General features: G+C 42.3%; 1 protein-coding gene across 1 annotated transcript in view; it reads left to right on the top strand.

Moving 5' to 3' along the window:
• LOC135548714 (neural cell adhesion molecule 1-like) overlaps positions 1 to 26,962 on the top strand; it is a 304,417-nt gene that overhangs the window by 225,153 nt on the left and 52,302 nt on the right. The window contains 8 exon segments of the mRNA XM_064978572.1: positions 724 to 798; positions 1,758 to 1,967; positions 4,125 to 4,268; positions 5,612 to 5,749; positions 6,126 to 6,243; positions 7,504 to 7,664; positions 7,817 to 7,959; positions 21,919 to 21,948. Of these exon segments, the coding sequence (XP_064834644.1) occupies positions 724 to 798; positions 1,758 to 1,967; positions 4,125 to 4,268; positions 5,612 to 5,749; positions 6,126 to 6,243; positions 7,504 to 7,664; positions 7,817 to 7,959; positions 21,919 to 21,948 (1,019 nt within the window).

Raw genomic sequence — 26,962 nt, 5'->3', positions numbered from 1 at the left:
TTTAATCCCAGGCCCCGCAGGAGGCCTTTTGGTAGGCCGTCATTGTAAATGAGAATTTGTTCTTAATTGACTTGCCTAGTTAAAAGGTTAAAAAATGAATAAAATATCATCAAGTCGCCGGACCCCTGAGTAATTGCCACTGAGGTATAAAAGAACTGGAGACTGCGTCCAAGATGCCCTTTGTTTTCAACTAAATCTACTCACGTTTGCATACGTCGATTCTTGGGCCGTCTAGAGTATATCCGGGTTGCATCCGGTTTACACAGCCCAATATCACATGCGCACTAGCAATGCTGGGACCTTGCCAAGTCTCTGACAATTTACACATCTAGAGGTCCAAAAATACATGCTATTGTGGCCTATAAGCCTACAATGTGGGTTTATGTGTTTCCATTTGTTGTCTTGGCATACCAACTCTGACTTTGTCATGCAAATAATAAAATGCTTGTTTGTCAACAAAATCCAAATAACGGCATAACTGCAGCATCATATGGAAAAGTGAAAGGTGGGAAACGGCTCATCTCAGGTTGATCAGCAGCAGATGTTCAGTCAAATTGTTGATGCATTAAAATGTGTCTTGCCTTGCCTCACTGTGCTTTGCCCCTGTGTCATCCTGTCATAGTCGTTCTCCCCTTGGGCACAACTGCTCTAGGACCTGCTCTTTCTAAACAAATGTTTACTTTAACTGTTCTGAGACCTGCTCTCTGTGTTTTTCTCTTCCAGCCTCCCTGCAGGTGGAGATCACCCCGATGCAAGGAGAGATCAGTATGGGGGAGTCAAAATTCTTCCTCTGTGAAGGTAGGTATGGTACAGATACCATCGCCTCCACAACAGCAAACCCCAACTTAGCTACTGTATTCGGACAGAGGATTCCAAATAAAGTGCCCGTTGCTACAGCAGTTCTCATGGATGCAGTAGCATGGGCTTCCCGGGATGCTAACCTGCAACTGTGGTTGTCACACCCCCCCTTCTCCCCCACACACACACTACTGGCAGACTGCTGCAGGTCAGCGTCCTGTTGTGGAATAGCAAAGACAGAAGAGAGGCTCAACATGTCATGGTAGAAAGATGAAACCATCTCAATTTAATGATGTTTCCTTTGAATGAAAAGGATTGTGGCCAGCTGTGTACTTCTTTTGCAGTAAAAAAAAGTCTGCAAAATACTGTTTTTCTTAACACTTCTTTATTCCATTATGAATGAGGAAGGAGTGAAAGAATCCAGGACACGTGACTTTGCTTTGCCCTTTCAAAACATCAATGGTGGAGAATGCGATAGAACTTCTCAAGTTTTCATTTGTAATTTTTATTTTATTTCAGGTAGTACATCATCTGAGCAAATATGTAATAAAAAATGCATGGAGTCCTTGAAGCAGGTAGCCCTAGGGAATGCTGGCCCAGTATTCATCCATTTGTACCAAAACAATGTTTACTCGGTCTAGTTTGTCAGGATATTCACGTCTTTGTTAAGAGTGAGATGTTGTGACATTATGCCTACGTTATATACTTTTTAGGTTTTATCTCATGTTCATGACAGATTTTCATCTTGCAGAGGTGACTTAAACAGCATTAGGATGGATGTTATTTTGCTAAGTAGAGAAGCCTGTTAACCTTAAAAAAAAGCTATAATGCATACCTCAGACACATCTCGCAAAGCAGCACATTCTTCTCTGTTGTCAATCATATTAACTGCTGTAGACACATAAACAGTGCATTCGCACTCTACTCACACTTCCACCCTGCCTCTATTCATCCCTCAGTTGTCGGAGATGTAAAGGACATTGATTGGTATGCCCCGAACGGCGAGAAGCTCCTACCGAACCGACAGGACATCCTCGTGAACCGCAACGACGAGTCCTCGTCCACTCTCACGATCTATAACGCCAACGTGGACAATGCCGGCATCTACAAGTGTGTTGCCAAAAATGGAGACAAGGAGTCTCAGGGCACCGTCAACGTTAAAATCTTCCGTAAGTTCCCTCTCAAACTGCTTGGAACAAGGTCCTATTCTTCATTGTACTTTAGCGGATTACCACTAAAGGAAATCCTCTCACTGTATTATCTGTGCATATTTGTGGAGTGCACAATGTAATTTTGAAGAATGTAATTTAAAATTGTCTGCATATTCTGTTCATATTTGTTTACTTCAATTGGCCTCCCACATTATTTCTTTACCTTTATTTAATCAGGGAGTCACCATTAAGACCAGTGTCTCTCTTTGTGAGGGAGCCCTGCATATGCAATTGCATAAAATGCATAAAAGCAAATACAACAAATTATAATAAAGCACAACACATATTGCACAGACAAAGACAAATATACACAATACACAGAAAACACATTCAACTAAAACAAACACATTCTTCATTATAAAAAAATCCTCTGTCCTCTGCCTGAACTGCCCTAGGGACACTAAAGCATCTATTCGAAATGCATTTTGGAGATCGTTCAAAACATGTGGATCAAGAAATCTAAAGGATAACTTACTTAATTCTGTGAACGCCAAAGGGGTGTCCAGAGTTAACCAACCTCGTGAATGGGTTTGATAACTTGTTATTTTTAATCTTAACAGTGAAGTTAGGTAAGTCAGAAGCTTGTGGAGCAGGGCATTGTAAACAAACAGAGGATAATGATGAAATCTATGTGAATTCAAAGAGGTTCGGCACAACATTTTGGGAAAGAATACAGTGATGAGTAATAAAACTGTCTCCTGTAATTAAAAACAAAGGCCGCTATGAAAAACATCATCCAGGAATTTAAGAGTAGAGGCAACTATAGTATCACCATAATTTACATTTACATTTAAGTCATTTAGCAGACGCTAATCAAGAACAGACAAAGGTTGACTGCACCACCTGCTTCCTACGGACAAGAGAGACTAGATCTGTTTCTCTAAAACAAAAGCCCACTTTATATCTTATTTTCTTAAAACCTGTAAGGGATCGATGTCCCTATACTGGGACGATTGAGTTAACTTGCGCTAATGTGATTAACACATCAGTAACAGCAAACTTTCCAGGACATAGACATGTCTTACATGGGCAGAAAGCTTAAATTATTGTTAATCTAACCGCACTGTCCAATTTCTTTAGGATTCGGCCGTGTTGGCTCAGTTTCAGCTGAGACAGGTTTAGCTCAGAGTAAATATATTTCAGCGTATCTGACCCTGGAGTCTTCTAATTAATATTAAAATTGACCATAATGAATAGTTCAGATTACCATACTTAAATTTCAGATGAATTGGTTAAGAGCACATGAGGGAGCAGAGGGAGGGTGATACACTCCTACTAGTGTCTGCTGGTTATTGTGACCACGGCCCACATTAAGAGCGAGCCAATCAAAACGCTTCGGGACAGAGGTAGCAAGAGATAGAGAAACATCAAAATTGTCCTTTGTAAATATGACAACACCCCCACCTCTGCCAATTCTGTCTAATCAAGAAACATTATAAACTGACAGACACATCAGCAAGTTTCAGAAATGACCAGAATGTCTACATTGGATTGATTCCACCTTTGAAATCAAACTTCTTGCATTTACATGAACAAATCCAAGACCGCAGCTGCGGGACTTAAGGTCAGATGAAGTCTCTAATAAAAGCATGCTATGATCAGTAGGTAACCCCTTATTTGAAAATGCCATAGGATTGGTTTGAATTGGTATAGGTACAAGATTGTCTAGAACTGAACCATTGGGCTTATGCATCGAGCGAGGGCGTGAGTTAAAACAAGAGTTAATTAGGGTTACCTGTTGCAGGTCTGCAGTATGCTGATAATTTATTGTTGGGATTACCTGATACTGACTTGGAGTGGTGAGCAGGTCTTGGGAAAATTAATATACGGTATTGTTGATTGAAACTTTGCCCTAGTATCATTGTACTGTTATCCAACATTGTATTTTCATTTAGAGAACCAGCATATACAACTATACTAACTGTATAGTATGAAGTATTTTCTTTTTGAACAGATGGAATGGACAGATGGAATGCCACTAGAGTTAGCACTCTTTCAAATGCATAGACTGGGTAACAAAGAAAGTGCTTGCCATAGAACATGTTGGTTAATTAAGTTTGTTGACTGGTTCAGGAAATCCAGTTGACGGTGGACTTCTATTCTTCTCCCCTACAGAAAAGATAACCTTCAAGAACGCCCCTTCCCCACAGGAGTTCAATGAAGGGGATGACGCTGACATCATCTGTGACGTCGTCAGCTCGCCTCCTGCTGACATCATCTGGAAGCACAAAGGCTCAAAGATCCAGGTTGCAAAAGATGGTAAGGCTTGTGCACAGTTCGATGTGCCAATGTGTGGGTTGCCTACTGCCAGAGTCATGCGGCTCTCCCCTTTTACCATTTTTTTATTTGCTTTCATCTATCTGCCAACTTTTTTTCATTCACCCCCCCCCACTCACTCGCTCCCTCCCTAAGTGCACAGCACTGCCTTTTGGTAATTCAAGTGTTCTGACATAATGGATGAAGAGAGAACAGGAAACAAGATATTTCTTGATCAGGAGGAATGGTTGTTGTCGGTTGTGAAAGAATTTGAAGGGTTCATATTTAGACTATTTAGTCAAGTCGAGTGGGATGCTGCCTGAAGGATTTTGTTTCTCTCCATAGTGCACTATTTTAACCTTAGAGGACCCCTCCCTCTTGCAACCACTGGGAAGCAAAGGGTGACCGCAGCGCTCCGGTGTGTGGTGTTTTCTTGGACCCTGGACGGGTTGTGTTTTTCACTGGAAAACCACTAATTGTAGCCCAGATTGAAACCCATACTGCTTATGTAAATACCATTTTCCACATTGCTCCAGTTAACCTTTTCCTTATCAAAGCTGCATGTGCTTATAGCTCAAATTACAAGTCTTTTTCATGCTAATATGTGTTTCACAGCTCAGAGAGCTTTTTAAAAAGTCTGGTTAATGAATTCAAAGCTTTTGCCCAAATACACATTCAGTAAACCAGATATACATCTGGCACCGCTTCAGAAGAGGGTTAACAGAACACAGTTGCCATACAATATTTATTCGCTGGCTGCCAGATGTTTGAACTTAGAGGGTTCATAGAATATTTACAGCTTTGATGACGCAATTCAAGAAGTAGTAGTGGTTTCAGCATCTGTATGTTTACATTACCATGTTTTACCACATTTACTACAGTATGGATATAAAGGTTATAGAATTAGACACGTATTCTCGTATACAACGCTGTTAGAGGCACCATGTCATGGCATTGCTATGTAAAGAAATATCACAGTGAAAAGTATGGCATTTAATTTTTCTAAATAAACATTGAACATAGGTAAATAGACATTATTCCAGTTGATGGATGGTAGAGCTTTCTTTTAATGAATTTATGCCACTAATATTACAGATCAATCTATTGCTGATGGTGAGTTATGTACCCTATCATATGGTCCTATTTAAAAAAAGGTGTGTTCTCTCCACCACTCCTCATGGGGGGGGGGGGGGGGGGAATACAGTATTCCTCTGTAACGGAGACCATGCCTCCTGAAGTCGCACAGTATGTGTGCTTTTACCATGTTGCCTTGTCTTAAACCTACACCACCCACTGTTAAGGATAAATGACTCTTCTCTGTTTCCTTCTCTTGCGGTTTTTCATAGTTCGATTTAAGATCCTGACCAACAACCACCTCCAGATCCGAGGCATCAAGAAAACAGATGAAGGGGCGTACACCTGTGAGGCTCGTGTAATGACCAGGGGAGAGATTGACCTAAAGATCATCAAGGTCATCGTCAACGGTGAGTACCACATCCTCCCTCTCACCCTACCCCTCTTTCACCGCCTATGCTCTCGCAATGGGATTTGCATCCGAGCACATTTAGAATATAGTGTAGTTATAAATGCAATGCTGTGCTGTTATGAGCACCATTACAGAATTATGACAGAGAAAATAAGCCTGTATCAAGCATACAGTAACATGTATTTTCTCCTATCATACTTAATCAACCAGTATAGTGAATCATGATCTGATTATACATTTTAATACTTTTTACAAGCCTATAACTCCCTTAAAATGCCTTATCTTAGTATCATCTTAGTATAATGTATTTCCTACTCACGTGTGTCCTCTGTATTTTTGAGTAATGCTTGTATCCATGTCTGTCTGTGTTTCAGTGCTCCCTAGCATCCGCACCAGGCAGTCGGAGGTGAATGCCACGGCGGACGTCAACCAGTCTGTGATGCTGGCCTGTGACGCTGACGGCTTCCCTGAACCCACAGTCACCTGGGCCCGGTACGTCACACCGACCACCTTGTCTTTTAATGAGCATAAACAAACTGGCTTTTTGTGACTGGTTGAGGAGGTGACTGTGAAGTGAATAAGGGTTGTTTATTTTTTTGAAAGAGGATGGTCAACAGTATTGAATTAAATTTATGTAGTACCTTTAAGATGGCCAAAGCTCATTTGTTTGATATATCCTCAGCATAATTGTTGACACAACGGGCCCTCTAGTATAGTATGAGAATAATTCCAACACTGCTTCTCGAGTTCCTCTTGGAGTGTAAACGAATGAGAAGGATAGGAGGATGAGGAGATGCATCCGTAAGGGCTGGGCCTCGCCAGAGGAGGAAGGAGACAAGCGAGGTAGGGTGAAGGGAGGGAGTAGGGGGCAGAAACTCCTAACATTCTTTATTTATTTCCTGGCCGCCGACAGGCCTGTCATTTGGTATCCCTTAGAGGTTGCTTCAGGATTGAAGCTCTTAGAAGCATACAGATGTGGGACCGCAGTCCAAACTCAGTGTGTGCACATCTGATTTAGAGTTCAAGGGAGGCTCAGGCATGTCATGGTTCAAAGAGAGTGCTCGGTCAAGAGTCCCGAAGAAATTCCTTAACTTGACATCATACTGTGTATCACCATCCTATGGATGTAGTCCCTTTGTAAAACAGCCATGATGCAGCTATGGTAACAAAGCATAGCCAGAGAAACAAAGAAAAAAACTTTCTGTTCTGGATGTCTGGTCAGTAGCTCTAAAGACATTGGTTTTATGTGTCACGGATCCCTCTGGAACTTTCCTTGCGCAAACCTGGCCCCTATTCCCACTGATTGTATTTGTACAAAGGGAATATATGTGCCCTTTGTTCACCATGGTGCTGTCAAGTTATTGTTACATTGTCCGTTGGTGCGTGTGAGTACCTGTGCTGTGTGTTTTGGCTTTCGTGCCCTTGTGGATTGTGCAGATGATTGCGGGTCTCGTCCCGTGTGTTATTTATTCAAGGTACTCCTCTCTCTTTTGTTTGGGTTTGGGTTTCAATGCCGTAATTTGGGGAATAATAAAAAAAAAACTATTACGTGTTCCCTGCGCCTCTCCCGAATCTCTTCATGCCAAGTGACATTATGGTTCTGAGCCAGGCCTTTTGTTTACCAGCTGCTCTACTGAGATACGGCCCCCAAAAAGATAATACTCTCAGAGTGAAGACGACTATTTTTACCTTCATGTTGTGGAGACAGACATCAGTGACGTGAACTCTGCATTTCTGCCTTTCCCCCCTCAGTAACAACATTGTCCTTGAGTCGGACGATAAGTACGGCCTGAACAACGACGGCTCGGAGCTGATAATAAAAGATGTCAAGAAAGTGGATGAAGGAGATTACACGTGCATCGCCCGGAACAAGGCCGGAGAGAAAGAGGAGGAAGTCAGCTTGAATGTGTTCGGTAAGAGCAAAATAATTACTATTAACTGTGGTAAAATAATGTTGTGTTTTTGGGCTTTAGAATTAGTTTTATTGGTTTTACTATAGCAATGTGCATACAAGTAATGTATTCCATTGTCATCCATCAATTTATTGTATTTTTACCTTCTCTAGTGCAACCTAAGATCACCTACCTGGTCAACCAGACTGCATCAGAGCTGGAGGAGCAGATCACCCTGACCTGCGAGGCCTCAGGAGACCCCACCCCCACCATCACCTGGAGCTTTGGCCGCAGGATCTTCACAGAGGGAGAGCAGGTACTGGTGTCTGGGGACCAGGGGAGGCTTGCAACCAGGGGCCTGAGCTGTGGTGGACAGGGTATGTCACTCAGAGTGCCTACTGACCGATCCATCACTGTCCTGAATATTGATAGGAAACCTAAAAAGCAAGCACAGCTCTATTTCATTCATTGCATTATACAAAACCTGTTCAAAATTCAATTGAGCAAAAGTCCAACATTAAAAGCCAGTGGACATGTACTAATCTGTCCTGATGGTTTCATGCATTGGTTTCTCCTTCTACAGGAGCCTCTAAACAAGAATTACCAGGTATGATATTCAAATGGTCAGGTAATGAAACTCAATATATGTTGGGTTGTTGTGACTATACACTGTACAGTATATCCACCCAGATTTGATTGAGAAAAAAATCCGATACAATCGAACAGATGCATATCCGGTTCATCCGCTCGACTTCCTGTAACTTTTTGACCCGCTTAAATTCTGATCTTATCAGGGTTCGGTAGTTTGATTTTGCTGTTTGCATAGTCACTGTGAATGCATAGATTGAACTCAAATCCCCCCCCCCAACCCCCCAACACACACACCTCTTGTGGTGCAGTTCACATTTTGGGATTGAAAACAAAGCTTTTGATTGTCTTTGAAAGCCCTTAAACCACCACGTCTGAACCAGTGTTCAGTTCGAGGCACGTGTTTCAGGGAATGGTCCTATCTGACGTTGCACCGGAATGCTGTCATATCCCTTTACTACCAGCCATTCCAAGTCATTGTATACTCAAACAATGAAAGACATGCAGCAGCAATCGCTGAACCCCAGGTGCAGCTGCATCTCAGCATATTTAAGGTAATTAGTAATTGCGCAGCAGTTGCTTTCCATAAATTCATGTATTCTCATTCAAACAGTCAAGCAATATCCAACGACAACTGCTAACAGCTCTCATCAATATTCAGTCATCAAACCAAATGTTATGTAACTTGTGACAAATATAACAAGTGTAGACCTTACAGTGCTTAAATGCTTACAAGCCCTTAACCAACATTGCAGTTAAAAGCAATGGGGGTACCGGTGCGGCGGGGGTACCGGTGCGGCGGGGGTACCGGTGCAGCGGCACCGGCCAGTCGAGGCAATTGAGGCAGTATGTACATGTAGGTAGAGTTTTTAAAGTGACTATGCATAGATAATAACAGAGTAGCAGCAGTGTAAAAAAGGGGGGGGGGCAATGCAAATAGTCTGGGTAGCCATTTTATTAGGAGTCTTATGGCTTGGGGGTAGGTGTTTAGAAGCCTCTTGGACCTAGACTTGGCGTTCTGGTACTGCTTGACGTGCGGTAGCAGAGAAGTCTATGATTAGGGTGGCTGGAGTCTTGGACAATTTTTAGGGCCTTCCTCTGACACCACCTGGTATAGAGGTCCTGGATGGCTGGTCTGTACCATTACCCTCTGTAGTGTCTTGTGGCTGGAGGCTGAAACGTTGCCATTCCAGGCAGTGTTGCAACCCATCAGTATGCTCTTGATGGTGCAGCTGTTGTACCTTTTGATGATTGAGAACCCATGCCAAATCTTTTCAGCGTCCTGAGGGGGAATAGGTTTTGTTGTGCCCTCTTCTAGACTGTGTTGGTGTGCTTAGACCTTGTTAGTTGTTGGTGATGTGGACACCAAAGAACTTGAAGCTCTCAACCTGCTCCACTACAGCCCCGTCGATGAGAATGGCAGCATGCTCGGGCCACCTTTTCCTGTAGTCCACAATAATCTCCTTTGTCTTGATCACGTTGAGGGAGAGGTTGTTGTCCTCGCACCACACGGTCAGGTCTCTGACCTCCTCCTCATAGGCTGTCTCGTCATTGTCAGTGACCAGGCCTACCACTGTTGTGTCATCGACAAACTTAATGATGGTGTTGGAGTCGTGCCTGGCCGTGCAGTCATGGGTGAACAGGAAGTACAGGAGGGGACTAATCACATCCCTGAGGATCAGTGTGGCGGATGTGTTGTTAGCTACCCTTACCACCTGGGGGTGCCCGTCAGGAAGTCCAGGATTCAATTGCAGAGGGTGGCGTTTAGTCCCAGGATCCTTAGCTTATTGATGAGCTTTGAGAGCACTATGATGTTGAATGCTGCGCTGTAGTCAATGAATAGCATTCTCACATAGGTGTTCCTTTTGTCCAGGTGTGAAGTGCAATAGAGATTGCATGATCTGTTGAGGCGGTATGCAAATTTAATTGGATCTAGGGTTTCTGGGATAATGGTGTTGATTTGTGCCATGACCAGCCTTTCAAAGCATTGCATGGCTACTGACATGAGTGCTACAGGTCGGTAGTCATTTAGTCAGATTACCTTATTGTTCTTGGGCACAGTGACTATGTTGGTCTGCTTGAAACATGTTGGTATTACAGACTCAGACAGGGAGAGGTTGAAAATGTCAGTGAAGACACTTGCCAGTTGGTCAGCGCATGCTCGGAGTACACGTCCTGGAAATCCGTCTGGCCCTGCGGCCTTGTGAATGTTGACCTGTTTAAAGGTCTTACTCACATTGGCTGCAGAGAGTGTGATCACACAGTCATCCGCATGCTCTCATCCATGTTTCAGTGTTTCTTGCCTCGAAGCGAGCATAGACGTAATTTAGCTCGTCTGGTAGGCTCGAGTCACTGGGCAGCTCTCGGCTGTGCTTCCCTTTGTAGTCTGTAAGCCCTGCCACATCCGATGCGTGTCGGAGCCGGTGTAGTACGATTCGATTGTAGTCCTGTATTGACGCTTTGCCTGTGATGGTTGGTCAGAGGGCATTTCTTACAAGCTTCCAGGTTAGTGTCCCGCTCCTTGAAAGAAGCAGCTCTACCCTTTTATGTCAGTGCGGATGTTGCCTGTAATCCATGGCTTCTGGTTGGGGTATGTATGTACAGTCACTGTGGGGACGACGTCATCGATCCACTTATTGATGAAGCCAGTGACTGTGGTGTACTCCTCAATGTCATCGGAAAAACCCTAGAACATTTTGCAGTTTGTGCAAGCAAAACAGTCCTGTAGCTTAGCATTTGCTTCATCTGGTCACTTTTCTGTTGACTGAGTCACTGGTGCTTCCTGCTTTAGTTTTTGCTTATAAGCAGGAAACAGGAGGATAGAATTATGGTCAAATTTGCCAAATGGAGGGCGAGGGAGAGCTTTGTGCGTGTCCCCTTGTATGAAGTAAAGGTGGTCAAGAGTTGTTTTCTCCCTCTCTGGTTGCACATTTAAACTGCTGGTAGAAATGAGATAAAAGGGATTTAAGTTTCCCTGCATTAAAGTCCCGGGCCACTAGGAGCGCCACCTCTGGATGAGCGCTTTCCTTTTTGCTTATGGCGTATACAGCTCATTGAGTGCGGTCTTAGTGTCTGCATCGGTTTGTGCTGGTAAATGGACCGCTACGAAGAATATAGATGAAAACTCTCTTGGTAGATAGTGTGGTCGACAGCTTATCATGATATCCTCTACCTCAGGCGAGAAAAACCTTGAGACTTACTTAGATATAAAATAACATGTTTTTGTTCTCATAAACATACAGTTGAAGTCAGAAGTTTACATAAACCTTAGCCAAATACATTTAAACTCAGTATTCACAATTCCTGACATTTAATTAAATTAATTTAAAAAATTAATTAAAAATTCCATGTCTTAGGTCAGTTAGGATCACCACTTTATTTTAATAATGTGAAATGTCAGAATAATAGTAGAGAGAATTATTTATTTCAGCTTTTATTTATTTCATCATATTCTCAGTGGGTCAGAAGTTTACATACACTCAATTAGTATTTGGTAGAATTGCATTTTAAATAGTTTAACTTGGATCAAACATTTTGGGTAGCCTTCCACAAGCTTCCCACAATAAGTTGGATGAATTTTGGCCCATTCCTCCTGACAGAGCTGGTGTAACAGAGTCAGGTTTGTAGTCCTCCTTGCTCACACACGCTTTTTCAGTTCTAACCACACATTTTCTGTAAGATTGAGGTCAGGGCTTTGTGATGGCCACTCCAATACATTGACTTTGTTGTCCTTAAGCCATTTTGCCACAACTTTGGAAGTATACTTGTGGTTATTGTCCATTTGGAAGACCCATTTGCGACCAAGCTTTAACTTTGTGACTGATGTCTTGATGTTGCTTCAATATACAGTGCCTTGCGAAAGTATTCGGCCCCCTTGAACTTTGCGACCTTTTGCCACATTTCAGGCTTCAAACATAAAGATATAAAACTGTATTTTTTTGTGAAGAATCAACAACAAGTGGGACACAATCATGACGTGGAACGACATTTATTGGATATTTCAAACTTTTTTAACAAATCAAAAACTGAAAAATTGGGCGTGCAAAATTATTCAGCCCCTTTACTTTCAGTGCAGCAAACTCTCTCCAGAAGTTCAGTGAGGATCTCTGAATGATCCAATGTTGACCTAAATGACTAATGATGATAAATACAATCCAATATTTGTTTGTTATTTGCATTATTTGTGACCGGTGACTTGTGAATCATTTTTTAATAAGGCCAATAATTTGAGTCTATGTAGGCAGCAGCCTCTGTTTAGTGATGGCTGTTTATGGAAGCTGTTTTTCAGTCTCTTAGTCCCAGCTTCCTGACCTCGCCTTCTGGATGGTAGCAGGGTGAACAGGCAGTGGCTCGGGTGGTTGTTGTCGTTAATGATCTTTTTGGCCTTCCTGTGACATCGGGTGTTGTTGGTGTCCTGGGGGGCAGGTTGTTTTCCCCCGGTGATGCATTGTGCAGACCGCACCTCCTTCTGGAGAGCCTTGTGGTTGTGGGCGGTGCAGTTGCCGTACCAGGCAGCGATACAGCCCGACACGGTGCTCTCAAATGTGCATCTGTAAAAGTTTGAGGGTCTTAGGTGACAAGACACATTTCTTCTGCCTCCTGAGGTTGAAGAGGCGCTGTTGTGCCTTCTTCACCACACTGTCTTTGTGGGTGTATCATTTTAGTTTGTCCGTGATGTGTACGCCGAGGAACTTAACTTTTCACCTTCTCCACTACTGTCCCGTCGATGTGGATAGGGGGCTGCTCCCTCTGCTGTTTCCTGAAGTCCACGATCATCTCCTTTTTGTTTTGTTGTTGTTGAGTAAGAGGTTTTCCTTACACCACACTCCGAGTGCACTAACCTCCCTGTAGGCTGTCTCATCATTGTTGGTAATCAAGCACACTATAGTTGTGTCTGCAAACTTGCTGATGATATCGTGCACCAGCTGCTGTTTACAAATATACCTTCACCCCTTGTCTTCCCAGAGGCTGCTGTTCTATCCTGCCGGTAAAGTGTATAACCTGCCAGCTATATGTTATTCATGTCGTCGTTCAGCCATGACTCTGTGAAACACCACTTATTCATTTTTGATGTCCCGTTGGTAGGATATATGTGCTTTAAGTTTGTCCATTTTATTATCCAGCGATTGTACGTTAACCAATAGTACTGATGGCAAAGGCAGGATAGCCACTTGTTGTTTAAACCTCACAAGGCACCCCGAATTCCTTCCAAGAAACCGTTGTCTTTCTCTGCGAATGACGGGGATGAGGTCCTATTCGGGTGTCTGGTGTCAATCCCTCTCCTCCGACTCATTTAAAGAAATATTCTTAGTCGAATCAAGGTGAGTAATCGCTTTTCTGATGTCGAGTGGCAGCAACATTGGCGAGAAAGTCTTTACCCACTCTTCACGCTCATTTTTAATCTCACTTTCACACTCTTCCTCTGCTTTGCTCTTTTTTTTCTCTCTAGATATCTCTCTTACTAGGACAAAGTCTTACCAAATCCCCCTGCAATTACTTTGCACCCCTGCAGTTCCTCTGTGTTGCTAACAGCACTCTTAGTAATCATTAGCACTTTTTAAGGGGGCTTTGAGGTCCATGGAAGGAATGGGCCAGAAGGCATTTTATAGAGTGAGGAAATAGGTTTTATATGCAATTGGACTCAGTGGAAAGTAGTATTTTATTATTTTCCACTCAATCCCTAGATCAGTGTGTCCCATGCAAACCATGCAAACCTTATTTTGCATGTCATGTTTGGTTTGTACGTCATTACCTCTTGGACATTTAAATGGAAACCTGACAAGCAAGATATTGTTAAATACTTTGTGAATAAACAGGGCTTTTTCTTAACAGTATTAGCATTTTCTTCAAAGAGCAGATTTGGTTCCAGATTGTGTGTCTACATATATTTATGAATCTCTGTCACCCCCAGCGTTACGCTCCTGTTCTCCTTTTATGTCCTTGAATAATACTTTTACATTTGGACTCCAACTGCCGATCAAAGCTTAAAGCGGCTCCGCAGAATGATATTTTTTTTATTTATTTTTATTTAACCAGTTAGGCTAGTTGAGAACAAGTTCTCATTTACAACTGCGATCTGGCCAAGGTAAAGCAAAGCAGTGTGACACAAACAACGACAGAGTTACACATGGAATAAACAAACATACAGTCATTAACACAATAGAAGAAAGTCTATATACAGTGTGTGCAAATGAGGTAAGATAAGGGAGGTAAGGCAATAAATAGGCCATAGTGGCGAAATAATTGCAATTTAGCAATTAAACACTGGAGTGATAGATGTGCAGAAGATGAATGTGCAAGTAGAGATACTGGGGTGCAAAGGAGCAAAATAAATAACAGTATGGGGATGAGGCTATTTACAGATGGGCTATGTGCAGTGATCTGTGAGCCGCTCTGACAGCTGGTGCTTAAAGCTAGTGAAGGAGATATGAGTCTCCAGCTTCAGCGATTTTTGCAATTCGTTCCAGTCATTTGGCAGCAGAGAACTGGAAGGTAAGGCGGCCAAAGTAGGAATTGGCTTTGGGGGGTGACCAGTGAAATATACCTACTGGAGCGCATGCTACGTGTTGGTGCTGCTATGGTGACCAGTGAGCTGAGATAAGGTGGGGCTTTACCTAGCAAAGACTTGTAGATGACCTGGAGCCAGTGGGTTTGGCAATGAATATGAAGCGAGGGCCAGCCAACGAGAGCATACAGGTCGCAATGGTGGGTAGTATATGAGGCTTTGGTGACAAAATGGATGCCACTGTGATAGACTGCATCCAATTTGTTGAGTAGAGTGTTGGAGGCTATTTTGTAAATGACATCGCTGAAGTCAAGGATCGGCAGGATAGTCAGTTTTACGAGGGTATGTTTGGCAGCATGAGTGAAGGATGCTTTGTTGCGAAATAGGAACCCGATTCTAGATTTAATTTTGGATTGGAGATGCTTAATGTGAGCCTGGAATGAGAGTTTACAGTCTAGCCAGACACCTAGGCATTTGTAGTTGTCCACATATTCTAAGTCAGAACCATCCAGAGTAGTGATGCTGGACGGGCGTGTAGGTACGGGCAGCGATCGGTTGAAGAGCATGCATTTAGTTTTACTTGCATTTAAGAGCAGTTGGAGGCCACAGAAGGAGAGTTGTATGGCATTGAAGCTCGTCTGGAAAATGTTAGGTGTCCAAAGGGCCAGAAGTATACATATTGGTGTCATCTGCATAGAGGTGGCTCAGAGAATCACCAGCAGCCAGAGCGACATCATTGATGTATACAGAGAAAAGAGTCAGCCCGAGGATTGAACCCTGTGGCACCCCCATAGAGATTGCCAGAGGTCCGGAAAACAAGCCCTCCAATTTGACACACTGAACTTAGTATGAGAAGTAGTTGGTGAACCATGCGAGGCAGTCATTTGAGAAAACAATGCTGTTGAGTCTGCCGATAAGAATGTGGTGATTGACCGAGTCGAAAGCCTTGGCCAGGTCGATGAATACAGCTGCACAGTATTGTCTCTTATCGATGGTGAATATGATATCGTTTAGGACCTTGAGCGTGGCTGAGGTGAGCCCATGAGCAGCTCGGAAACCAGGCTAGTAACAGGGGTTGCAACAATTTTGGCTGAGCATTTTAGAAATAGAGGGTCCAGATTCTCAAGCCCTGCTGATTTGTTGGGGTCCAGATTTTGCAGCTCTTTCAGAACATCAGCTATCTGGATTTGGCTGAAAGAGAAATGGTGGAGGCTTGGGCAAGTTCCTGTGGGAGGTGCAGGGCTGTTGACCAGAGTAGGGTTGGCCAGTTGGAAAGCGTGGCCAGCCATAGAAAAATGCTTATTGAAATTCTCAATTATTGTGAATTTATTGTGGTGACAGCGTTTCCTAGCCTCGGGGAAGTGGGCAGCTGGGAGGAGGTGATTTTATTCTCTATGGACTTTACAGTGTCCCAGAACTTTTTGGAGTTTGTGTTGCGGGATGCAAATTTCTGTTTGAAAAAACTAGCCTTTGCTTTCCTAACTGCCTATGTATATTGGTTTTTAACTTCCCTGAAAAGTTTCATATTGCGGGGCTATTCGATGCTAATGCCGTACGCCACAGGATGTTTTTGTGCTGGTCAAGGGCAGTCAGGTCTGGAGTGAACCCCGGGCTATGTCTGTTCCTGGTTCTACTTTTTTTTAATGTGGCATGCTTATTTAAGATTGTGAGGAAAACACTTTTAAAGAATAACCAGGCATCTTCTACTGACGGAATGAGGTCAATATCCTTCCAGGATACGCGGGCTAGGTCGATTAGAAAGGTTTGTTCGCTGAAGTGTTTTAGGGAGCGTTTGACAGTGATGAGAGGTGGTCGTTTGACCGCAGACCCATTACGGACACAAGCAATGGGGCAGTGATCGCTGAGATCCTGGTTGGAGACAGCAGAGGTGTATTTGGAGGGTAGGGTGGTTAGGATGATATCTATGAGGGTGCCTGTGTTTACGGATTTGGGGTTGTACCTGGTAGGTTCATTTGTCTGAGATTGAGGGCATCAAGCTTAGATTGTAGGATGGCCGGGGTGTTAAGCATGTCCCAGTTTAGGTCACCTAACAGCACAAGCTCTGAAGATAGATGGATGGCAATCAATTCACATATGGTGTCCAGGGCACAACTGGGGGCAGAAGGTGGTCTATAGCAAGCTGCAAAGGTGAGAGACTTGTTTCTGGAAAGCTAAAGCAGTGAATAAAACAAACTTAGGGAGGAGGCTTCTAATGTTAACATGCATGAACCCAACCCAGCTACCATCAATTTCTTATGCTATTGCATGTTTGGATGTTAATGACTTATATTGTCAGCTAAAGACAGGTTTAGCTAGCTAGGTTGTTTTTACACATACATACATTTTACGGTTACATAAGTCAACAAATGAGAGGGCCTGGGGAATGGGAGTGGAGCAAGGCACTGCAGGGCCTGGATTAACCTCTACATCACCAAGCTTTAACTTTCTCACTGATGTCTTGATGTTGCTTCAATATCGCCACATAATTTTCCCTCCTCATGATGCCATCTATTTTGTGAAGTGCACCAGTCCCTCCTGCAGCAAAGCACCACCACAACATGCTGCCACTCCCGTGCTTCACGGTTGGGATGGTGTTCTTCAGCTTTGTCAAATTTGCCAAATGGAGGGCGAGGGAGAGCTTTGTACACTTCTCTGTGTGTGGAGTAAAGGGGGTCTAGAGTTTTGTTTTCCCTCTGGTTGCACATTTAACATGCCGGTGGAAATTAGGTTATACAGATTTGTTTCCCTGCATTAAAGTCCCCAGCCACAGGCCTTTTGAATAAGCATTTTCCTTTTTGCTTATGGCGGTATACAGCTCATTGAGTGTGGTCTTAGTGCCAGCACCGGTCTGTGGTGGTATGTAGACGGCTACACAATATACCTATGAAAACACTCTAGGTAGATAGTGTGGTCTACAGGTTATCATGAGATGCTCTACCTCAGCCGAGCAAAACCCTGAGACTTCCTTAGATATTGTGCACTAGCTGTTGTTTACAAACATACATATACCGCCATCCCTTGTCTTACCAGAGGTAGCTGTTCTATCCTGCCGATACAATGTCAAAACAGCCAGCTGTATGATGTTCATGTCGTCGTTCAGCCATGACTCGGTGAAACATAAGATATTACAGTTTTTAATGTCCCGTTGGTAGTTTAATCTTGCTCATTGATCATCAATTTTATTTTCCAATGATGTCATGTTTGCCATTTGCAGTGGGGTTTTACTCGCTCGCCTACGAATTCTCAAAAGGCAACCCGACCTCTGACCACTTTTCCTCCGTCTTCTTTTCACACAAATGACATGGATTTGGGCCTGTTCCCGGGAAAGCAGTATATCCTTCTCGTCGGACTCGTTAATGGAAAAAGCTTCTTCCAATTTGTGATGAGTAATCGCTGTTCTGATGTCCAGAAGTTTTTTTGGGTCATAAGAGACGGTAGCAGCAACATTATGTACAAAATAAGTTACAAATAATGCAAAATAACAAACAAATGAACAGTTTGTTAGGAACACGTAAAATGTCCACCTATCCGAGTTGAAGGATCATGAAAAGCAATTGCAAGCCATTGCTATTCCAACAAACACAGAATAGATAGCAAAATGCCAACCTAGCATTTATCCTCTGTTGACCTGGGACTAGTGGTTGCCAGGCTTGAATAATACATTTTTGAAGATTTCGTACACTGGTGGGCTCTATTGGCTTCTTTGACAGCACCGGTAGCTGGACGCTTTGGTGTTTAAAGAGGACGTGTGAATGTCCTGCAGCCTTTCCCTCACTTAAAGGTCATGCTTGACTCCCTAATAAGTAGCGAGGTAATGCTTTATAGCGGGCTGGCTGTGAAGGAGGCACATCATGATGATGGGGGGTGAAGTTTCCTCAACTCTGCTCTTGGGTCAGTTTTGTACTTTCCTCACTAATGGTTAAGGTTGGTATTAGGGGAGGGATAGCTGATACTAGATTTGTATCTAGCGTAAACTTCACCCCAGAGCCATCAAGATGATGTGGGGAAGGGCGTCAGAACACCTGCTGTACCAGCTCACACTCCCTTCAATAACCACATAACCATACCTTGCTGGAGATAACCACCATGCTATATTTATCACATATAATTTGAACAGATTTTCTAATAATAATAATATTACTGACTATAAAAGCTTTATTGTCACTTGATATTCTGGATTGTATTGTCATATCTGGCCTATCTGCCCTTCCAGTTAGGTGTAGAACTCTTAGAACGCTGTCCTCCCCTAACACGAATGATCCACCTGGATAACATTGCTTCGTCACCGCTCAGTAACGCCAGGGTCTATCCACTTTGTATCTGTCTGCCTCTTTCTTTTGACCCTTTCCTAGTGCCACAGAGGATTTGATTTAACGCCCTTTGTAATGAGAAAATCCTGCAGTTCCTGTGATAAAGGCTTTGAAAGATTCTATTGGTTCATTGTCATTCCCCCATCGATCATTGGACTAGTTCCCTTCCGCCTCGCTCCATCTTCCATTCATGTCCCTTTTGATATATCAGAGTTGTGGATCAAGTCTGTGAGACCACACACTACGTATGCATATTCATCATGACACTCAATGGCAGAAATGTCATTTTCCACCAAAGAATGAATCTATTGATTCCTAATGTATCTCAAACTAAAAGAGGCTGCTTTTTGAATCTCACCCTGTCCTGTCCAAATGACTTGAGAATATATCACATTTTTGCATGATAACCCACCTGGCAAGGTTGTCGGTTTTTGGAAAATCTTTCAATGCAGCAAGCTTCAGGGGTTCTTTAAGAAATTATTTTAGAAAGAAAAGTTTAGAAAAGGTGTTCATTTAAATGTGACATTAATTGGTATTAAAGTTGGTGGGGCAAACTCAAGCAATTTTTTTCAGATGCGTGCCAGCAAAGCCGCTACACTACTCTTAAACAATACATTAATTGCACCATAACAGTGACAAACGGTAGCCACAAACTGTTAGGGCCTAATAAAGCTGTCCCGACAGAAGAGCTTTCCTTTCAGCACCATGGAGTGAATCCTTACCACCACTACACCTGGCTACCTGGCAGCGAAACAGTTAATTCACCTCATTTACTGACTTATTAAAAACCATAGCTGGTATGGCTGACGTGTTTAAGTAAATATTTTTTTTCTACTGACTCCTTGTGGATTTGTGTAACTCGATAAGAACATTCTCCTTCAATAACAACAAATGCCGATATGATTTTTGACTTTTGAACCAGACACACACTACTCAATTTATGTTTAGTGAATTCATAATATTTGTTCTTATCATTAGCACTTATCTCTAAGTATAAGCAAGTGCAAGCAAACAAGCAGCGACGAGGTAGTCCTATTTGTTCAGCACTTTCAAAATGGACACAGACAGATTCAGACATTTCAGTTCAGATAAATTCAGCATGATGTTGAGACCTTAACTTCCTCTCTCTCTCTGTGGGGGAGGGGGGCGAAGAGAGGGGGGGCCCACTTTTATAGACAATATACTGACACATAGTCAGCACATTGCTCAAACACAACTACCCTTTCAATCTCAACTGGGAAATACATGGGTCAATTACTGAACCATATGTTGAAAATAAAATATTTGAATGGGAAGAGACTCACTGGCAAACATGGTTGCAGACCCAAAAATATTTATATAGCATCCCCTCCTCGTGAAAACCACATTAGCTAATTATAATACACAAAATAAGCGAAATAATGAAATGCATCATTCCAACATTGCCTAAAATGATGAACAATACTAATGACATGGACCTACAGTTTATAAGCAATATAACAATTAAGATGTACAAACTATGGCATAAGGAAACAATGAGTGGATAAGAGGCAAGCTGCAATTTTGATTGAAGATGAGCGCGCTAAGACAAACGTAGTCAATATGCCTATTTGTTCAGCACTTTTGAAATGGACAGTGACAATTCAGCTGTTCTTACAGTATACTCCCTGTACACCAAGTCAGAACTGTAGGATAAATATGTTGTTTTGAACGTGACTGAAGTCATGCTGAATTGACAGCATGACCAAAGTATTCAACCTTTTCTGACCCATGAATGTTTATCCCTTTAAGCTTGGAAAACAGACCCTTTCCGACAATGTTTTAAATCTTTAAACCCAGACTTGGACCACACACCTCATCCACCGAATAGCAGGCAGGGGAAGCAAAATAGTAATTGCTTTGCAACACTCGCAGTTTGTCACTGATTCCTTCCAAACCACTCATTGTTGACGTAGTGTCCCCATGAGTGACAGAACACTGAGAATATTAGAGAATATTACCAACACCACAAGCATTGAGCTAGGATGAAACACCTGCATTTTAGAGCAAGAAAGAGAACATGTTTGTATACAGCTTTATTAACTCAAGGATTATTAAAACATATTATTCTGATAACAATATTGGCTACTATTTAGCAAAGGAAGTCCAATCGGTTACCCATAACGACTTTCTCAAAATTAGCCTCAATGGCCCTTGTCTCTTTCCCTGCAGATGCATGAAAAGTGATTTAGAGCCTCCCATAATGTATTACAGAGGACGCCATGGTTTGGCATTTGATCACTTGTCAGCGTGCATGTCCCATTGTGCAGGTGGCCTTTCACCCCCTCCCAGACATGTCTCCTCCTGAATAGTAACCATGTAGGAATGCTGTTGGCATGACACTCCTCGTCACAGAATATCACAAATTCCCCCTTCAAATTCATTTTTTCATCATTCTCAAACCTTGAAACTGTATCCAGTGTCTGTCCTTTGGTTGTTGATGATGCTGTTGTTTTGTTATCGCTTGTGATGGGATGATAACATGGAAAACAACTTAAAGCTGAAGCTCTTGGCATTGATTAAGCTGTTGAAAGTAATAATAGCATAATGTTTGAGGGCAATTTTAAAACAAAATCTATAACAATATTGTGCTCATGTAATAGCCTTAACTTTGCCTGAAGACCTACAGTAAATGTTACGTCAGTGTTAGGCTCTGTTGTTCAACTGTGAGGGTTTAATCACTGAAAATAAATGGTTCAATTTAAATGTGTGAGTAAAGCTTCTTTAACATGTATTCTCTCGTTAAATTTCATGCATTTTTGTTTTGAACATGAACAACATTTCACTGGACTGCTACAGGTAAAAATTCAGCCTGCATTGGCAGCATCTAATGTGTGGTGTTTGTCCCCTCAAGGCTTCTTGGACTCGGCCTGAGACGTACGAGGTATGGCTACTAAACACATAGCCAGATCCTAGATTCAGTGCCTAACACCTAGCCAGTCTCACAGTAGACTAACCCTGTTCACTACAGAGCATTCGTGTTGACTTTCTCTCCAAATTCTTTCCTCAAACTCCCCAAAATCTGGCACCAATACGATTCCAGACGAATGAAGTCAAATTCAGGAATATGAAATGAGACGCTTCCTTTTGAAAGATAATTTTTCATTAAATGTTTTGATTGCTAATTTACGACTTGCCCTCAAGTTCAGTCCCTCATATTGATTCCGCTCATACATTTGGTTTCATAACCACTTATTATGAGAGTGTCGACAGTTCCCACAAAGCAGTTTGCCCCAAGAGTCCTGTCAAGGGACTGGGGCTAGCCAGGCACCATTGGAAAAACCTAAATCAGCCAACACTGTGCTCTGCCATGGACCAAGCCCAGCCAATCTAGCTGTGCCTTTTTTTGAAAACACTAACCAACCTAACTGTAGACTGCACAAATAAAACCCTAAAATAGAGATGTCCCTTAATGCTGTCTAATCCACTGCTTGAAAGATAGAAAGGACCCGGATAAAAGCCAATAAGATATTTTATAGTAATGTGATGCCAGACAAAACCAAAACCAACACATGAATTCAACAAATGCTTATGCCTTTGTGGTAAATATTTGAGGCATTTACTCAACCACCGCAATTCCTCTGTCACACAAGGCATAACTGTTGTTTGGTTCAGTGTATGAATATTCATCAACATGTGTGCTGTGTTTATATGAATGATTTAGTGACATATGGATGGTGTGTGTGAGTGATGGGAAAAATAGGATTCCCAGAGCTCCAGATTAAAACTAGTTAAACCTTTCATGAATCCCACTGCCTTCACAAAAAAATACTAAGTTAAATTCACTGGAAAAAGTATATTATTCATTCAGGTCTCAGGTGATCAATACTCGAGCATCCAACCATGAATTCACATCAGAAAACTGAATGTCAGTTTTCAATCTCAGTTGAAAAAATGGGACTGCTACCATGTAGCCTAGATAATTGCCCCACAGCCAGGATAACTTTATAACTGAAATGTTGATCTGTCAGAATTCATATAATTTTGGTTCTCCTTATCACGCCCTGACCATAGTTTGCTTTGTATGTTTATATGTTTTGTTTGGTCAGGGTGTAATCTGAGTGGGCATTCTATGTTGTGTGTCTAGTTTGCCTGTTTCTGTGTTTGGCCTGATATGGTTCTCAATCAGAGGCAGGTGTTAGTCATTGTCTCTGATTGGGAACCATATTTAGGTAGCCTGTTTGGTGTTGGGTTTTGTGGGTGATTGTTCCTGTTCCTGTCGTGTGCTAGTTTGCACCAGTATTAGGCTGTTTCGGTTCTCTTGTTACGTTTGTTTTGTATTTGATTCGTGTTTACTTTTGTTTCATTAAACATGGATCGTAATAGCCACGCCGCATTTTGGTCTGACTCTCTTTCACCTACAGAAAACCGTGACACTCCAAGCTTAGCCAATTTTGGTTTAGCTTCAGTAGATAACGAGTGTTGCTAAATGCGTATTTTCAGATGCCACATAGTATTCCACCGGTCTTAGTCTCTGGTATTCTAGACTCGTAGTTTGTAGGAAAAGCAGTTTGCGTTTCACATAATGTTGTGGCATGTATTTTACTTTTGATATTTCTAATGAGCTGCTCTGATCTTTTCACCATTGCAACTGGTTTGGGGCAACTTGCATTAACAGTGCAATGTGTGGGTTGATGAGAGGGTTGGTGTGTTTCCACATAAGCTGTTACATAGGGCCAACTTGCACCATACACGTTAGGAGTGTCCATGACTCACATGGTGCTGTGGGTGGAGGATTTATCCATGCTTTCCTAAGGTCACCCTCCATACGACAGGTCAGTTTGGCCAGCAAAATCCCATTGTAAGTGTGCCACGCTGTCCACATCACACTCCAGTCCGGCCTCCTCTGGACATGACGCCTTTTGAGAGAAATGAGACTCCCGTCCCCAGCAGGTACGACTGCTTCTGAAGGCTGGGAGAGAAACCGAGCGGTGTTTTTCACTCTTGTACCCGGGCTCAGCCAGCCGTTCTATTTTCCTTGAATTGAGTGGAATGAGAAAAAGGGCTTGGTAGAATGATGCTTCTGCGCTTTTTATTAGAGAAGATAAGAGCCAGAAACAGAATTACATTATGGGGCCCCACTGCAAAGCCTCCCTCTTGCAAAAGCTCCCTCTCTCTCTATCCTGTTTCTCTTGATGTGACAACACAAGAAGAGCTGCACGAGGTGAGGGTGTGACATGAGCCTCGCCAGCGACCAACCTTCACAATGTAAAGCGGTGTGCACATTGCTTATATATGACATTTTCTCCCCGCCTCGGAACACGTGTAATGCAATAGGCCCTGCATGTACAGCTTACCACCAATTACTAGGTGAGGGAAGCTGCTCTGTAGACAGCCTTGTATACTAACAGGTTAAGGATTGTGAGACGGAAACAGGATGGAACCCACGCTTCAAAAAGCCTGTCAGTAATTTAAACCACTCAATGCCTTTGGCTCATGACTAAGCCATCCCACCTTAAAATCGACTTACTGAATAGATTGAATTGCAAAGCCCCAAACGTGCGATACAGACCAAATCTCCTCTGGCCATCACACAAGTAATTTGTAGACTTAAGAAGACCTTCCAAAGGTGTCACAATGTCATATATAATAAAGAAGTTCTGGCTCAGGGACATTGACCAGAAGATCAATTGCTGACTTTTTCCCTCCATGATGCACAGGATTTTTCTTTATATTTACTATTTTATTAATTGAAGAATAATAGTGAAGACATCAAAAACATGAAATAACACATACAGAATCATGTAGTAACCAAAAAAGTGTTAAACAAATCAAAATATATTTTAGATTTGAGATTCTTCCAAGTAGCCACCCTTTGCCTAAATGACCGCTTTACACACACTTGGCATTATCTCAACCAGCTTCATGAGGTAGTCACCTGGAATGCATTTAAATTAATTAGGTGTGCCTTGTTAAAAGTTCATTTGTGGAATTTCTTTCACTAATGCGTTTGAGCCTATCAGATGTGTTGTGACAATGTGGGGGGGATTACCCTATTTGGTAAAATATCAAGTCCATATTATGGCAAGAACAGCTCAAATAAACAAAGAGAAACGACAGTCCATCATGAAGGCCAGTCAATCCGGAATATTTCAAGAACGTTGAATGTTTCTTCAAGTGCAGTCGCAAAAACCATCAAGCACTCATGGATCTCATGAGGACCGCCACAGGAAAGGAAGACCCAGAGTTAACTCTGCTGCAGAGGAGAAGTTCCTTAGAGTTACCAGTCTCAGAAATTGCTGCCCAAATAAATGCTTTACAGAGTTCAAGTAACAGACGCATCTCTACGTCAGTTGTTCAGAGGAGACTGCATGAATCAGGCCTTTATGGTTGAATTGCTGCAAAGAAACTACTACTAAAGGACACCAATAATAGGAAGAGACTTGCTTGGGCCAAGAAACACGAGCAATGGACATTCGACCAGTGGAAATCTGCCCTTTGGGGTCTGAGTCCAAATTTGAGATTTTTGCTTCCAACCACCGTGTCTTTGTGAGATGTAGAGTAGGTGAATGGATGATCTCTGTATGTGTGGATCCCACCATGAAGCATGGAGGAGGAGGTGCGATGGTGTGGGGGTGCTCTGCTGGTGACACTGTCTGTGATTTATTTAGAATTCAAGGCACACTTAACCAGCATGGCTACCACAGCATTCTGCAGCGATACGCCATCCCATCTGGTTTCCGCTTTGTCCCACTATCATTTGTTTTTCAATAGGACAATGACCCAACACACCTCCAGGCTGTGTAAGGGCTATGTGACCAAGAAGGAGAGTGATGGAGTGCTGCAACAGATGGCCTCTAATTGTTTTATACTTTTGGTTACTACATGATTTCATATGTGTTATTTCATAGTTTTGATGTCTTCACAATTCTACAATGTAGTAAATAGTCAAAATAAAGAATACCCCTTGAATGAGTAGGTGTGTCCAAACTTTTGACTGGTACTGCACATGTCGCTGCTATTGCTTTAGGGAGAAGGTGAGACATAGACTTTCTATATAAGTAATGATGCTCCCTTTACTCGTTAGTTTTGTTAGGGTCAACACTTATTTGGAGACTGGAATCCTGCTTGCCATATAACATTTGCAAGATGGCGTGACTCAGTTTGACGTGAATAAGCGCGCTACTAACACTACGATCATGATTAACATCTCACATCTAATGACAGCTTTTGTAATAGGGTGCCAGCTGGCAGGACTAAACAAAAATAGATTAAAAGTGTCATGGAAAGGTCTCCTCTTGAACGGTTAAAACTGGTCACATTGGGCCAGTGAGTGGTACGCAGTCAATTAACGTTCATGTTTACCATGATATCATCATGTGCCATTCATTATTCAACCTGCCCATTAAATGTTATATTGTGTGTCTGTACCATTCTGATTTTGTAATTGAAATAGCTCTTTATCATAGAGTAATGAAAACAGTCCTTTGCACTTCGGTTTGCACTGAAACATCAATCTGAACATTTTGTCTATTGGATCAAGCTTAGATGTTCAAATACCTACAGATGTAGGATCTTAATTTGATCACCCTGTTGCAGGAGAACTTTAAAACTTGTAGTGTATTTGAGGTTTAAAAAGACTTCTGATGTTTGTAATTTCCATTTTGATACTTCAGACTTGATTTTCCCTTAAGAAAAATGTATTAAACTCTACATAAATGTCCATTAATTATAATATTCCACATAATAATTATAATTTCTTGCTGCTGAATTTTCATGCTGTAGCAAACGGGCTCAAGTTAAGAGCTTACATCTGTATCGGGCCATCAGCTTTTTCCAGTTTATTATAATCGGAACAATACTACCCTCTGCTACCTTATTTCTATACAGGCTCATAAGACACAGGAGCAGATGCTTGCTCTAACAGTCCCTTAACACAAGATTAATGTTGCCCTTTG

The sequence above is a fragment of the Oncorhynchus masou genome, chromosome 11 (assembly GCF_036934945.1).
Source record: "Oncorhynchus masou masou isolate Uvic2021 chromosome 11, UVic_Omas_1.1, whole genome shotgun sequence".
Lineage (NCBI taxonomy): Eukaryota > Metazoa > Chordata > Actinopteri > Salmoniformes > Salmonidae > Oncorhynchus > Oncorhynchus masou.
The sequence above is the reverse complement of the archived record's forward strand: the minus strand, read 5'-3'. Positions and strand labels throughout refer to the sequence as shown.